General features: G+C 37.4%; 1 protein-coding gene across 3 annotated transcripts in view; it reads left to right on the forward strand.

Moving 5' to 3' along the window:
• Nucleotides 1-15,885, forward strand: part of PRKACB (protein kinase cAMP-activated catalytic subunit beta) — a 65,737-nt gene that overhangs the window by 24,438 nt on the left and 25,414 nt on the right. The window contains exon 1 of one of the 3 annotated variants that reach the window (XM_014883455.2): nucleotides 7,476-7,702. The exons of 1 other annotated variant lie outside the window; for it this stretch is intronic. In XM_014883455.2, coding sequence (XP_014738941.1) covers nucleotides 7,516-7,702 — 187 coding nt within the window. In that variant the 5' untranslated portion in view covers nucleotides 7,476-7,515. Of the gene's footprint in view, nucleotides 1-7,475; nucleotides 7,703-11,150; nucleotides 11,279-15,885 lie in introns of those variants that run through there. One more of the 3 variants, XM_088169895.1, reaches the window with a different exon arrangement.

Here is a 15,885-nt window from a genome sequence, read left to right on the forward strand (position 1 = left end):
AACTCGATATAAATTAGAATTTTTAAATTAAAACCTATTGTAAATAGGGGAAAAAGTACAATCTGTGAACTTTTGTTGCTGCCTTACTAAGAAAAATAGCCAGTAATTAGAAGGCTGGTGTGTGAGTTATTTCCCCTCTAAAATATCTGAGATATTCAATTGTGTTTATACGACACGTTACAGCTGAATGACTGAGTACTTCTAAAATTTTCTGTTAACTCTTACGGGTTTTGTACCTCACGCTTTGTTTGGTCTTAAACCAGCAGATGGCATTTGTTACTCCATTTCAGTGCACACTAACATATACTTTGTAAACACGATGTAATTAGCTTTCATATACAGAGAAATCTTGTTTTCTGAGTTGTGCTTTTGATGCCTCCGTAGTTCCTGTAGTTGAGATTCCACTTACTTAGCACAAAGTGTGTTGGGCAAACTCCAAAATGCCCTCTTACACATTCTGCAGCCCCTTGTCCTGTGGCCAGCAGCATCCTCTCTGCTTTTCAGGGTTTCATACCCATGTTCCACTCCAGCTGCTGTGGGGGACAGTGAGTGCTTCACTTGTTCCTCTGTTTTGTGGGGTGTCTGAAGCTGAGCAGGCTGGTAGGAGTGGAGGGACCAGGACCCTCTAGGGCAGCCTGCTGCTGGAATACAGGGGCTGTGTAGTGGTGAGCACGTCTCTGCAGCACATGGCCAAATGTTTTAGACTTCAGACTGTACTATATGAAAGCCACTACTGTATTCTAATTTGCACTCTGTACTCCTTCAGTCTATGAAAAAGCACTATCCCTTCCAATAGAATTAGTTTGGGTTTGCTTTCTTTCTTATTTGGATATTTTTCTGGTTGAATCTAAATGTCATATAATTGAGGAACACTCCAGTTTTGGAGGAAAACAAAGGCATGAATTTAAAATATTTAGCTCAAGGTGAAGTAATTTGATTTGTGTTATTTTTTCCCCTCAGAAGTGTGCTGGTGATTTAAAATGCAGATTGCCTTCCTGAAAGTGTTACTAAAATGTCTCTGGTTACTCTGGTATTTAGCATTCTGGTCTTTTACTGTACAGTACAGATACGATAGTGAAGTGTAGCTGCTAATATAGAGAATAATTTTTGCCTGCAAGACTTCAGTTTAGGTGACCATTTTACTGCCATCTTTTCTCTTACTTCCTCCCATTAGCCTGTGTCAAAAATTACCTGTAAATATGACTCCAGGTCTCTCAGGGCTAATAATAATTTGTTATGTGTAGCACTCTGATTCAGGACACATAATGCATAATGTGTCCTAGGAAGGGGTTTTCAAACCAAGTGTGCCTCATATGGGACAGTTCCTTACAAGTTCCTTTAGCTAAGTAGGAAAGATAGACCAAACGTGTAGATTTTAGAAAAAGTAGAGCTCCTCTACCCGAAACTTCCTGTACCCAAGATCCTCTCCACAGCAGCTTTGCACCTGTAGGAGCCTTTATGGTTCCTGTGAGAGCCACATCTTCAGCATCCTTGTTCTGATGGAGAACGGCCAGAATGGAAGCAGGGAGCTTCTTCTTAAGCCCAGTCAGATACTGAGCAAAATGTCTGCATGGTCCTCCTAATTCAAGAATTTCGTCTTTCTCGTTTTGGATCAATAACCCATTAATGCTCAGTATTAATAAACAGTAGTAATTAGTTTGATGTAAATTAGGTGGACCAAGATCTTTATTTGCTGTTAGGTTTTTCAGAGAGGCAGAGCAACTGAGCAAAAATTTAACCTTGGATTTTAATTTTAATATGTTTATATTTTAATATGTTTTTAATATGTTTTTCCTAGACCTCATTGGTTCAAAAGCACAAACAGCTTACTCTCCTGACAGACTACATAACAAAAGCCATTTACATGGGTACTTTCTTTTTTGCTGCAAAATAACAGAGTTTGTACAAAACTTCTGATTGGCTGTCACATATCTTAAATTGTGCTAGTAAGTAACTATAGAGGGTTATTTGTGCAGTGTGTGATTTGGAAGGGCATGGACACTAAGAGATTTCACAGTACTTTCAGGTCTCTTCTACTTATGTGAAAGCAGCTGTTTCAAAGATAGTCCTGACTAACCTTTGTTTTATTATGGAGCAATTGTGCAATTTTTATTTGCATTTGGCCACTGTTGATCTTGTGGTCTGAGCTGTTGTACTGGCAAGTATCAGTGAGCACAGCACCTTGAAGGAGGCTATGAGACAAGCCAGGTGATGTCTGAGGAGGGAAATCCAGTTGTCTTTGGCAAACTGGACAGTTTTGTTGAAGATTTGCCTTTTGTACTGAGAGAATTCTCTGTCCCCTTCTTGTCAGTGCTAGATTTGGGACTGTGACTACAATGCATTTGATTTCCAAAAGACCAGATAATGTGTTGGGAGAAATGAGGAAACTTGGTCTGCTGCCATGGTATGTGTCCACAGAAAATTACAGCATCTTAGATGATTAGTTTGTCAAATTTTGACAAGAAAACTGATGGAAGAGTAAGAACTTGTAACTTACATATGAAAAATCAGATGCTGAATTTGATGTTTTTCTTTCTTTTTTCCTCCAAGTTCTTACTTATTTTTTTTGTTTTGTATCATCATGGTTAACAAGTAAATGATGCTGTTTGACCACGTGCGATTAAATGAATGCTTCCCGATGAGAGCCAAAGGTATTCAATGTGTGCTGCAGTTAAACTGGTGTACAGTAGATGCCAGTAGAGACCTATGGAGCCAAAATAGAAATATGACCAGTGTTTCCATAGCAACAACTTCCTCCTGGCAGTCCTATTTATAGCAGTGCTGCAGTCCCAGCCTCAGTGCAGCTCTCGGAGGGACTCTCTAGGAAGGGTTAACCTTGTTACAAAAAATGTACACATAGAGGCACACTAAAACTGTATGGGTTTGTTTGCTTGTGTTTCATTAAACAATGAAGTTACTGATTGTGTTTATTTTCTTTATGTTCGTTTTGAAAAAGCGTTGTTTCAAAATGGAGAGCCATTAAAGCTGTAAGCTGTGAGCAAATAGTGCTCCTCCTTCCGTGTGTTTAAGAAGAAATGCAGCCCAGTGGAATAGTGCTGGATGTACAGTGAAAATCAAAAACACATCTGCTTTTTCAAGAGCCTTTTTCGGTCTTTCTACCCATAATTCCTTCTGAAATATGCATGCCTGGCAAGACTCAAAATGGATTGTGTTCAATTACATAATTTGGAATGAAAATGTAGGGGAGTTTTTAAATTACAAAAGGGCTATCTGTATACTTTATTTTATATTCGTTTCTCTCAAGGTTCATATAATAACTAGAAAAATAACACACATATTGCCTAAGGCTTTTAGCACAGACACTCTAGGTTTTTAGTATATATATACAGTGTAAAAAATTTGAGGGTGATTAAATGCTTATAAACTTGTATTTGCTAATTCAAAATTAGACCCTTAAATTGTTCTGTTTTTATGAAATGTGTTTGCTGTGTCTTTCAACTTACAAATACTTTATTGGTCGATAAGAGACCAGCAAAATTTGGCAAGATCCCCAAGCTCTTAAAAATGGAGGCTCTCTCACTAACACTTTGTATCAAGTAATTGCTCATTCCTTTTGTAATAAATAATAAATGCTGAAGTTAGATTTTCATCTTTCATTCTTGAATAACTGGTGCATAAAGGAGAAAATGTGTTTCATCAAGTCATCAATTTTTAAAGCAAATAAATAAACTTCCTTTAACCTCTAGGAAAAGAAAGTTCTTTACTAGTAACTTATAAGGTTTGTTTAAGTTATTTTTTCATTGATTACAAAAAAAAATACAGCGAAAATGTTGCAGTATGTCTCTTTAATACAGATACAGGCCTCTTGTGGAAAAAAAGAAATATTTCAATTTAAAATAATACGTTTGATATTTAAAGTAAGATAGAAAATATATATTTATTTAGAGAAATAGATTGTGAAACCAGAAAAATGCTGTTTAAAGATTTTGGATTAAAACCTAAATTTTATTTAGCTGAAGGTGATCTGAAATTTATTCTGTATCATAAACCTATTTTTTTAGGTCCTGTCAAGGAATAGATTTAATTGTCTTTAAAACTCTCGATTGAAAGATTTTCAGGGTTAACCTTTATTAAACACTAGAGAATGGTGTTATTTGTACAGTCTTGCTTTGCCTGAATATAGAAAAATGCACACATTATCCTTTAAAAATATTTAAAACGATTTCCAAGTAAAGTTACAGCACATGGTAACATGCTGTTACTCAACCATCTGGGTCCTTTGAGGAGAGGAGTGTTCTCTCTTTCTTAATCCTTCATTTTTAAGGCTTGACTGGTAGGGTAGAGTTTCTTCTTAGAAATTGAGAAATATTGTTTTAACAGATATTATTAAAAATAAATTCTCCATGTAGCTACCTGGTAGATTGTTTTTCAGCAGGGAGCTGGAAGGTGTGTGGCTGGGTTATAGTGCTGTGAGTTGTAACATGCCACAGGACATCAGCCCCTGGGAAATCTGCCCAAGGTTATAGGTTGGCCATCAGGAAAAGTATAAATGGCTTTGTTGCTTTTATCAGCTTAGAGGACTGCTGTGTTAGCCCTTGTCCTTGGCTATCATCATGATGTTGCTTTTTGTAAAATTGTGGGAGAGTTTTTACTGAACTGTTTACCAAAATACTGGAATTTGCACATGTAGTGTTCAAATTCAGAGCTGAATGTCTTAACTGCTCTGAGTTTTTGAATGCGTTTTAAAATTTTGCCATGATTTGATGGTCAGAAAATAGCAAAAATAAAATTTCTGTCTAAAGGAAATTAACTTCTCAGTTAAATTTTCAGTGTTGACTTTGGCTGCAAGAAATTGGAATTTCATTATCTCTTACAGAACAGAAACTTCAAATTCTTTCTTGCGTTCTGTTCTTCCTATATAGCATATACTTTACTTGATGTAATAATTAATTGGAAGATCAGTGTTTCAATAGGATGAAAGATTAAGTAAAAGGAAATAGGAACTTCCACCTTAAAAATCATGGACTTCATTTGAAGACATTGAATGCCATGTTGGATGTGGATTTGTGTGGTAGTTTTTTGTATTGTCATTGAACAATGCCAATCAATGCCAAGAATTTCCTAGATTAGCAAAGTGTATTAATGCCTGTGAAAATGTGGCCAGCACTTTCATGTTTTATGTGTGCAGAACTTCTCTATACCATATACACTGGCTCTAGTTTATAAAGTTCTGGCAAATTCAGGTTTTCTCTTAGGATTTCTTCTAAGAATTCCTTTTTGGTAACATGTTTTCTCTTAAACCACTTACTTCTGTGATGTCAAAGTACAAGTAATTATGATGCTTATTTTTGGCCCCTGCCTCAAGTGTCCAGGTTAGACATTTGGGTGCACTAGCTGCTCTGAATTTTGGTGGGCAGAGTTGCTCTGTGGCAGTTTCCACATCTCTCCACGGACTTGGCATGGCTGGCAGACTGTAACTTATGTAATGTGAATTTTGTAAATTACTGTCTTTCAGATCAGGGAAACAGAATGATTTAACTGAAGACCTGTGTGAAAGATAAGACAACAGTAGTGTGAAGGCTCAGAACCATGGGAGAGCAGAGAGACAGTAAAGCACACCATCAGAGCAGGTAGCTTTCTTTACCAGAGAAAACAGCTAAGGTTAGAGAGAATATGAGTGTCTTGGAAAGATTCCCTCAATGCCCGAAGATTTGCGGTGAGCTACAGGGGGAGCACATCTGTACAGTTCCAGAGAGGCTCTTCAGCTCCAGAAAGATTACCATGCAGGGAATAAGCATCTTGATGTTGTCCAAAATATTTTTTATATTGTTGTGCGGGAGGTGCGTGGCCTTACTCTGTTTTAAAGTGTTTGGTTATACATGGCATGTAGTATATCCCCTGTGCCTATTTGTGACCCCTGGTAAGGCAAACAGATTCTCATGATCTTCACTACCTACCTCTTGTTTCTGGCAGCAGAGCCTTGAACCAATGGGATGTTGTGGATGTCATAATTGTTCTTGGAACCGAGCAGGTGAAAAGCTGGAAGGCATGAGGTGGCATCAAGGGAAGGTTGCAGCACCACATCTTGATGGAAGAGCAGTTTGGTCACTACCCAGATTACTGATGCTCACCCAAATTAGCAGATGGCTGTGCAAAATGTAGGCATTTAGTCAGTTGGTTCCAAAGTTTGAACAGGGGCTGGAGAAAGAAGTTACATTTCCAGAGAATCTGGAGCCTGTAAGCACAGGGCATTTCTGGGTTTTGTGTAGAGTCTAGAAATGTAATGGATTGTGCTGGCTGAGACCAATCACAAGTGTAGCAGTGCCCATGAGGAAGAATGTAGCCAAATTTGTAAAATCTGTCTGTTGGCATTTTTATTGTTCTATCATTGTCATGGGCAGTTTGTCAGCATGAGGGTTTTTTCCTGAGGCACAGGGCTGTTATGAAATGGTTATATAATGTCCAAGGGTGGGTATCTGCTGACATTTGAAAACTATGCAGTGAGAAGTATGGTGGTGAAAAATGAGAGGTATGTCTTTAACACGTGTTGACTGTAAGACAGGAGACAGATTGTGGAAAAGATATTTCAATCTTTCTTAAGAATAGCCTAAAGTTTTAAGAAGCCACATTGTAGGTGTGCAGAAATGTATGTGTTTCTGTTTTCACAAAAACTAATATTTGATATTACCCTTGTAGGCATGCAAAATTAAATAATTTGCAAATAATTATAATGTTAAATACAGCTTTCAGTTTATTTTCCTTGTATTATGTGTCATTAAAAGTTACACTTTCTAGACTTACACCACAGTTGAAAATACTAAGATTTCTTGTCAAAGAATGAAATCTTACCAGCAAAAAGTTAAATGCATTTGGTTCAATTGCAGAATGAGTAGAACCCAGTTTGAAAAAGTGTAATGCAGTTGTGTTTAAATGTGCAACAGAATTCAACTTCTTAACTGATTTTATCCACAAGTGAGGAAAATAATACTTTTTTTCCTCCAGTAATAAAATAAGTTTATTCAATAGTGTTTGCCAGTAACTTCCTTGCTTAGGAAGTTGTTTAGTTGAAAGCATGAGATTACTAATTATTAGATTCCAGCTGGTTATGTTTGCTGTGATGATGTAGTACTCCATCTGAATAACAGGGGAGGAACTGCAGAATAGTTACTTTTGGTTTTTTTCACGTGTGGTTGTGGTAAAAAAAAAAAAAGCCTATCTACTTTCTGATCTTTACTTCTGAACAGGTTGTATGTAAAATGCATACTTAAATATGAAGTCTAATGCATTTAAAAGCTATGAGAACGCATTCTAGAGAAATTATTGCTTGCTTGTTTTTTTAAAAAACAAAACACTTTTCAACTTACATGAAAAGTCTTTTCACTGTATAAACCAGTACATCATAGAGCTTTCCTTAACAGGAAGTAGAAGAGTCGTGGTTAGCAAACACTGCGGGCAGGAAGCTCGACACATGCATATCTCTTAGTGGCGCTGAGTTGTCCAGCTCCCTCTAGATGTTTTCTCTGTTGCTTCTGTGAGAGTTGCTGGTGTGTGTAGATGGCAGGGCACAAGGAGGTCCCTTGTAACCAGGGCACGGGGACAGCCACGGCGCTGCAGATACTGGAAGGGTTCGCTAATCGCCTCTTCCATAGGCACTCCAAGAATGGTGCACATGAGCAGAAAGCGCCTCTGGAAAATGAGAGCCAACAGTGCTCTGAGTTCACTGTCCAGTGGGACGAAACAAGTAAGTGTGGGGAGGGGTTTGTTTCTTTCATAGGTATTCGCTCTTCAGTTTGCCTCGTGAATGAAGTGTGAACACTGAGTGTGATACGTTCTGGGGCAGTTTTATAATTCGTTACCTAAAGGTGTTAATGGGAAGAAGAGCATATTGCATCAGACAGGGGGAGATGGGGGCTGGTTCATGGACTGGTGGCTTGCAGGAGAATTTATCCTACGTTCCTTTTTCTTTCAAAGTGCAGTTGACTTGTTTTGGCAAGCCCCCACCCTTGTTCTTATTGCTAAACGACTTATTTCATTTTCAAATTAAATTAGTGAGTTCAGCAGAAATAGAAGACTCCAACTAAAGACTAGAATGTTTAAACTTTTAAATAGGCAGACATTGCTATGCAGATTAAAATTCTAATTAAAGGGATTTTCATCATTCATAGTTTTACTTTAAGGGATATATACATCAGAAATATATATAGTGGTAAACAATATAAAATTGCGTTTGATTTTAACTATTACGTATTAACTTAGTGTGGGAATGCTGATTAGCTTTAATTTCTTAATTAGCGAACAGTTTACAGTTTTATTTGTATGGATTAAAAGTTGTCATGGTTGTATTTTGAGTAATAAGAGATTTCAAAAAATTCACAATCTAAGTAAATTGACATTTGATTTTCTTTTTAATTTTAAAGCTGTGTAGTATTTTGCAAAGCAATTCTTGTCTCTCATTAAATACTCGTTTTAAAATGTTACAATATGGTAATTTATGATAATTTTGTTCCAAATTTCAGATTCATTGATGGATTTGAGATAGCACAATTATTTCAGTTGAAGATAGGCCATGTTGGAAATGCTTAGCATCACAGTGTTACCATGAAGAAAATCAGTATTTATACTTCCTACTTGAAATTTAATATATTATATGAGTAAGGAGTGAATCTATTCTCAGAGGATAAGCAGTAAACATGGAAACAAAAAGGTGTTAATGCAGTGATCTAAAATAGATTAAATCTAGGTCTCCCAAATGAGACAGGAAAGAATTGACTCGATTTGTTGGGAATATAAATGATGAAAGTGCATAAATTCTGAGCTTTCACTTCTCCAGAATATTTTCAGCTTGGTAAAAATAGGGGCATACTTGTGTTGATGTAGAAGCTCTTTTTTATGTAAATAGCTATTTGAAGAAAATAACACTGAAGCATTTTTGTTTATATAACATGAAGAAAATAATAGTAATGACCTACTGACACTCACAAATTGTGACCTGTTTGTGTACAAGTCTCTACTTTTCCCCTCCCTTCGTAAGGCAGGCTTCCCTGTGTGACATGTTTGATGAGGAAATGGACTGTCGTGTCTCTTGATAAACATGGTGAAAATGGCTGTTCCGTGAATGCTATTTTAAGTCGTAATTAAGAAGAGCAGTTGCATGCAGTTTTCTGAGCTAAAGTTGCTGAGCTGGTAACTGAATGGTGGGTGACTATGTAGCTTTGGTTTTAGGATGAAGTTCTGAATCTTTATCTTGAAAGTCTATTTTCAATCACTAGATTATTTTTAAAAAATAATAATACAAATTACTAGAGGTACCTATGAACTGAGTCCACATTTAAAGGTTCTCATTTTGCTACCACTGTAGCCAGAGTGATAGAGAAGGAGTACAGTGGAGGAAGTATTTTGGTCTACTCCTGACTCCTAATTAGATCTTCAGAAAAATACATCATCTGTGAAAATAGTTAGTAAAACATGAAAGAGAAACAAGGTGCTCAGGGTTTTTTGTTAATTTCATTTTGGTTGGTTGGCTTGTTTGTGGGTCATTTTGTTTTGTTGTGGGGGTTCTTTTATATCCAAGAGTGCAATGTCATAGAATTGCCTAGAGTCACTGAATTCAGCTTGTAGATTAATTTCACAGAAAATTTAATGAATAAGCAGTGATTTAGAAACATGCTGGTGTTTGTCTTGGAAGGATATTTGAATATTCTCAACTATTCTTCCAATTTCACTGCAACTTAGAAACGTTAGTGTAAAGTTTTAGGTGAAGCTACTTAGATAGCATGAATTACTCTTGATGTTCAAGGCAAAAACATTCTAATTCTGAAAAAAATTGAGAAGTGACTTCTCAGAATTTTTGTTGTTTCAGGCTTCAGGTAGAATCCATTTGAAAAGGAAGTTAAGGTATTTAGATCTGCTGCTGTAATGAAATACAATAGCAGGTCTGTTTCTTTTATTTTTACAAGCAGTTTCTGCTGAAGCTCTGGATTTGCTGAAGGGGAAGGAGCTGCTGCTCGTTTGAGTCGACTTTGGGTTGTCAGTCGCTGTTGTCAGTGTTGTAGTTTGAGTAAATTGCTGTGTGGTCTGTGGCTTTAGGGGATTTTCAGTAGTTGAGTTTGAAACTTAACATCTTTGCTTTATTTTGATATATATAAAGCATACAGTTTCTCCAGCTTGCCTTGGATACTTAGTTAATGCATAAAATTAATGTGTTTTGTAATATCCTCGGAGTCCAGTAGGGCAGAGGTGACTAAGGGCACCACAGGCCTTGAAATCTGTTTCAAAAAGCTGACTGAGCACACATGTGATGGTACAGCCTGGACTGGTAACCAGGTCAGTTTTGCTGCACTGCCCAGGGGTGAAGGGGACATGATGGGAGACATGAGAACCATGCATTTCATTCTTTGTTTGGAAGTCTGACTCTGACCACTTGCAACTATATGCAACCTACTGCTTTGTTTTCTTAGTTGCTTGTTGCTCTTGGAGAAATTGAAATGCAAAAGGAAAGGAGAATGAGGCTGCTTGCTTTTGAATGTAGAGACAGTAAGATCAGTGTCTTATGTTCTTGAACCGATTAAAGTGTTTTCCAAATCTGCATAAGAATATCAACAACTTGGATAACTGAAATGGTCAGGAGAGTCACCACTAGTGGCATCTGCCATATTCATAAGTCCCTAAATTGCAAGTGGATGGATGATGAACAGTCAAAAGAATATCATTTGGTCTCTGGTTCAAAATAGTACCAGTGTACGTCCAAATACAGTGGAATGATTTATAGAGATTTATCTGAATAGTTACTTGTATATATGTGTGTAGAGAGAAAAAAATGCGTATGAAATACGAAATAATGTACAGAGCATACTGTATGAATTGCTTAAAGCTTTAGAATAACTACTAGTTGGGTACAAGTCAACAGATAATTCTGGTCTAAGGTTGCCATGGAAACAACCAGTGCTTGATATAATTGAGAACATCTTAAACCCTCCTGGTGTTTGCATGCTTTTTTCCCCTGCCATTTTGAGTTGCTTTAGACATGAATAGGTAGCATTGGTCAGAGCAGTAGTAGTTAATGAGCAAAACCAAATACCCGTGTCCTGAATATTGATTTTGATATTCTACTGGTATCTTGTGCTTCATAGTTTTTTGCATCACAAGGAGCTCATAAGGAAGAGCAGCTCTCTGGATTCTGTGTGCTCTCTTTCTGGTTAGTGTGTAAGTGTATTTAGGGATTGAAGCACTGATTTGGTAGAGATTAACATATTTCATCAACTGTTGGATTAATATTTGGAGCAATATGTTTCTGAAAACTAGCTCTTCAGCATGAATGGTAAGTCTTTTCTATTCCCTTTTGACACATTTTTTTGTTCCGTCTTCACAATCAGAGAAAATCTACCAGGTTTCCCTTTCTTGTCTGCAGAGCTGCATCGACTGCTGATTTCTTTGTTTTTGTAATCGACTCGCTGTGGGTTTCTATGTAAAATTATTAGTCGTGTTAAAGATTTGCAGTTTTTTATTAAACATTGTGCTTTGCATGACTAGTATTTAGTGGTTTGAATTTTATTTTAAAGCTTTCTTTTAGAAATACCAGGTTTGGATAGTTTTGTAATTTAATATATACATGTCTGTTCACCTAATTTTCTGTGTCACTCAATTATTTTCTGTGAATTGATACAAATCAGAGAGGCCTTCTGAAATTATTGTAATCACCTAAAAAATCTAAACACGCTTTTGTTGTTTTTCATCTGAACCACCTTATTCTGCTATGATTTTTAGTCTTCTAAATGCTGGGATGGCAGAATAGTTGAGGTCATTCATGGAAGTAAGGGAGGGGAGTCTCATTTGAAATGAGATACTGTAATAGATCTAGTAAACTTATCAGGCAGGTATTTATTTTCCAAAACCACTGTGACTACTTATAATAAGGTACTTTGAATATAATGGAGTTATGAAGTGCTATATTCTTACTTGTAATATTACTGAAAGTTGTTTTTTTCAATATATAGACTCTGTAAATTTGTTTTCTTAGAAAAAGATATCCTTTGAAAATTGTTCGCAAAAAGCCCAAATGTGCTAGTTTCCGAAATGATGCCCTTTTGTTTCAAACAGAAAATCTGGAGCTTTGGAAAATGACTTGAGAGAGAGATTTTTTGAAAAGAAAGAATATTTAATAATGTGTGTGGGTTTGTGTGCATGTGTATCTATGTGGTTTTGCTTAATACTACAAATTTAAAGGACCATTTTTACAAAGATTTTACTTGTGTACATGGCATGAGATAAAGACTGGGAGGAGTTATCCCACTGCCTTATCTAATATCAGCTTGTCTATACTTATCTCATACAAATGTGTTGAGGTCATCTTCCCCAGAATGGAAAGTGTGGCTGTCATTTCCTTGGTGTACAAAGTACAAATGTCAAAACTGATACAGTTATTACAGCAATGTTTCAGTACTTTGTACCTACATGATGGAGATCTGTGGTGCAGCATCATTCATGGCTGTTTAAGTGAGCCGAAATGCAGGCTGTCCCTGAAAGGAGTGTCCCAGCCCCTGGTGTGTGCTCCCCACATCCCTGCGGGGATGCTGCCATGTGGGAGCACAGCATGGACCTGGTGGGGACTCGGTGTGGCCAGCCAGGCCCACAGCCAGCCTGCACTTGCCCTGCAGGGACACAATGGCATCCCGACATCCCTGTCACCACCTGCCCCTGCTCAGCCTCTGGGGGAAGTGGGGGAAGCGACAGCCTCCCTGCATTTCCTCCATGTCATGCGGCCGCCTCGTCTGCCTGTGGAGAGATCTCTCCTGGGGTCACAAAGTCTCCACCTTTCACCAGTTGTTACCAGGCTGGGTTTTCCATCACATTTTCCTCTTCTTCTCTTACAGTTAGGTCATAGCCTCCACAGGAATTGAGATTTGTGGGAATCAGCACTGTGAATTCTGAGTTTTGGGTGATTTTTGTTTGGATATTCTCTTATAGTTGAGTCATAAAGGCATAAATTTCAGCCAAGCTAGGTGAGAAAGAGGTTATAGTTGTTTGTAACCTCAACAATTACGTTGGTTTCTTTATTTGTTTGGTGGTGTGGGTTTTTTTGGGGGGTGGTGGTTCTTTTAGGGTTGAGAAATTTTTCTTTCCCTTGGGGCTTTATTCTGCAATTTGCATCTGCAGAATTTATTCATCATGACATGCGGTTCCATTAAAAAATATAAATAAATAGCTACAACTTTTAACAGGTGTTGATTCCCAATCAAAAATGCCTAGAAATGAGTGTAATTTCGACAAGGGAGGGGTGACTATCTCCTGCTCCATCAAGATTAAGTCTTTGCTGTAAACATTTCCCTATTTAAACCACTTAAGCTTTTCAATGCATTTTTGTGGCTGGCTTCACTGCAGCAGTGTTACATTACACCCTGTCAGCGGATAAAATCAGATGCTTTCCTTGTGAAAGCTGGCCAAGATGCAAGCGAAACCTTGATGAAAAAATTATGTATTTTCTTCAACTGCAAGTACAAGTGGCTAATTTTTTTTCCCTTTTATTTCTTTTTTTTCCACTCCCCAAAGAAGGTCTGGTTACATGATTAGTTTGTTTTTTCTAGAAAGACTCAAAGGAAAAGCTGTTTTTCTATTTCTTTGGACTTGGACTTTTGTTTTCAACAGCTTGAACAGATAAAACCGTAAGGTCAAGTAACTAATAGCCCCAGCTCCCAGGGGTGAAAGGTATAGTCTGCTAAATCTTCTGTTTCACTAAGAATAGGCTTAATATTCTGAAGTGTCACTCACTAATTACATGATTGGGCTACTACTTTCCAATACTGCAAATAGAGGTAATTGCTGATAGAGACATTTGCACTCAAAAGCCAGTTACCAGATGAGTATGGAGACAGGTGGAGCAGTACCTGGAAAGGGCGTGAGCCGTGCTCATGGGCTCTGCTGAAATATTGTCCAGTTTTGTGCACACTGGAGCATAGGCATGGGTAAGGAGTGAAGGGTGAAGGGAGGTAGTATAAATACATTGGATTTGTCCACTGAGAACATTTCTAACAGCAAGGGACAACAAGCAGCAACTGATCATTCCCGCTGCTCAAAGGATTGTAACAAATGGAAGGATGCCATGGAATTTGCGAGTGCCAGAACCATGCATCTTCCTATGTGTGTCTCATGGGATTAATGCTTTCTTCTTTTCAAAAATTCCCCACTGTTACCAGTTAGCCTCTGACAGCAAACTAGGGCAATTTCTTGGGTGTTAACTTGGGTTCATGTTTTGTTCTAGTTCTTGTACAAAATATTTGGAAAAGGCAACACAAAAGTTGCTGCATTGACATAATTCTTAAAATGCATCCACAAAGTAAACAGTCCCTCACAGTGGTTTTTTGGGGGCAGAAGCAAAAAATGAGATTAACAGAATCAAGGTTTCTTTCAAAGGAAAGGGTATTTTCTATGTTGTAATCTTGAACTCTGACTTACTCTAGTCCTCATTACATTACTTATGTATATTTTTTTACCAGAAGGATTTGGGTTTTGCCCTTGTTTTTAGTTAACATCTGAAATTGTTTATATATTTGTTGCTGGTTGCTCTGAGAGTTTCTTTTAGTCCTGCTGTTGTAGGCCAAAGTTCACAGGAGTTTCCAGCTTTAATTGTGGAGGTTCTTACAGGCAGTTTTGTAACTTGCACAATATTTTTAGTGTTTTTCTTTATTAATTTTTAGCTGTTGACAGATACCCCAGCCCATTAAGAATTAATATGGTTTAATTTCTTTAGCTTTTTTTTTTTCCAGGTTTTGCAGTTTAGTTCTGTGCAAGTTTTATGCATGCCTTTATGCCAAATAAGTGCTGAATTTAACCAGTTTGTCTCTAAAATCTCATTCTTTATCAGAATTGATAATGAACATTCTTAGCTATTTTTTGCTTGCCTTAATCCTGAGACAAACAAAAACTTGTTATTCACCCGATGTGTTGAATTGTGAAATGTGTTTATTTACATAATACTTCCTCATTCAGGAAGCCAGTCTCTGCTATTTAAGGGTATAAATGAAGTTCTCCTGCTTGGCTGGTAACTGCAGGCAACCTTTTCCTGTAAATATTGAAAGCATGTTCTGCAGGAGGTATGTCAGTGCAGCGATGTGTCAGGAGCTCAGATCTTGTGAGGAGATGAAGGACTATTTTGCTGATTTGCCCTGACAGCTGTGAAGATGTCTTGCTGATCCCAGAGTATCTATATGAGAATTTTGGTGGCGTTTCAATAATGCAAGGGCTGGGACAAGGTAGTTTATGGGAAGTGGACTTAGACATGAGTGCACATAGACCAAGATTGGTGCATCTAGTATTATTTTTATGCCTTGTATTAAATATTTGAAAAAAGAAAAAGCAACAAATAGTTTATCTTCTCGAGTAATTTGTTAAATGCATACAGTGAACAGCCCCTGCAGTTGTTTGGAGTATAATGAAGAAGTTAGTTTAGTAAAACTTTTAAAGGTTACTTTTAAAAGGAAGGGGTATTTGTGCATGAGTGTGTGTGGTATTACTCCCTGCTTACAGGGAATTCATTGGTCAATATGCAGATAAGATCAACTACCTGCAGATTTATCCTTACTGTTGCTAATAATCTCGCCATAAAGCCTCGTCTCAGGGATGGCTGCATGATAGTCTGTTATCCTTTGTTATCCCCTGAAGTCACTGAACTTCTACAAAGAGGAAATGTGGGGCAGGGATATGGAAAGGGAAGTGGGTGCTGACCAGTTGGCCAGAATCTTAATGGTGCAGACAGCCTAACTAGAGGGAATCTGCAGCAGGTGCTGAAAACATTTTTTCTTCGTAAATGGTTTTGACTGTAAGAGGAAAATCTGATTAATCTGTGTTTTTGTATTAACTACTGGAATTTGCTAAAAATCTTTGCTCAAAAATGTGATACGTTTACAAGATACTTTCTAGTAGTGCCCTAGA

Source organism: Sturnus vulgaris, chromosome 9 (genome assembly GCF_052056855.1).
Source record: "Sturnus vulgaris isolate bStuVul1 chromosome 9, bStuVul1.hap1, whole genome shotgun sequence".
NCBI lineage: Eukaryota > Metazoa > Chordata > Aves > Passeriformes > Sturnidae > Sturnus > Sturnus vulgaris.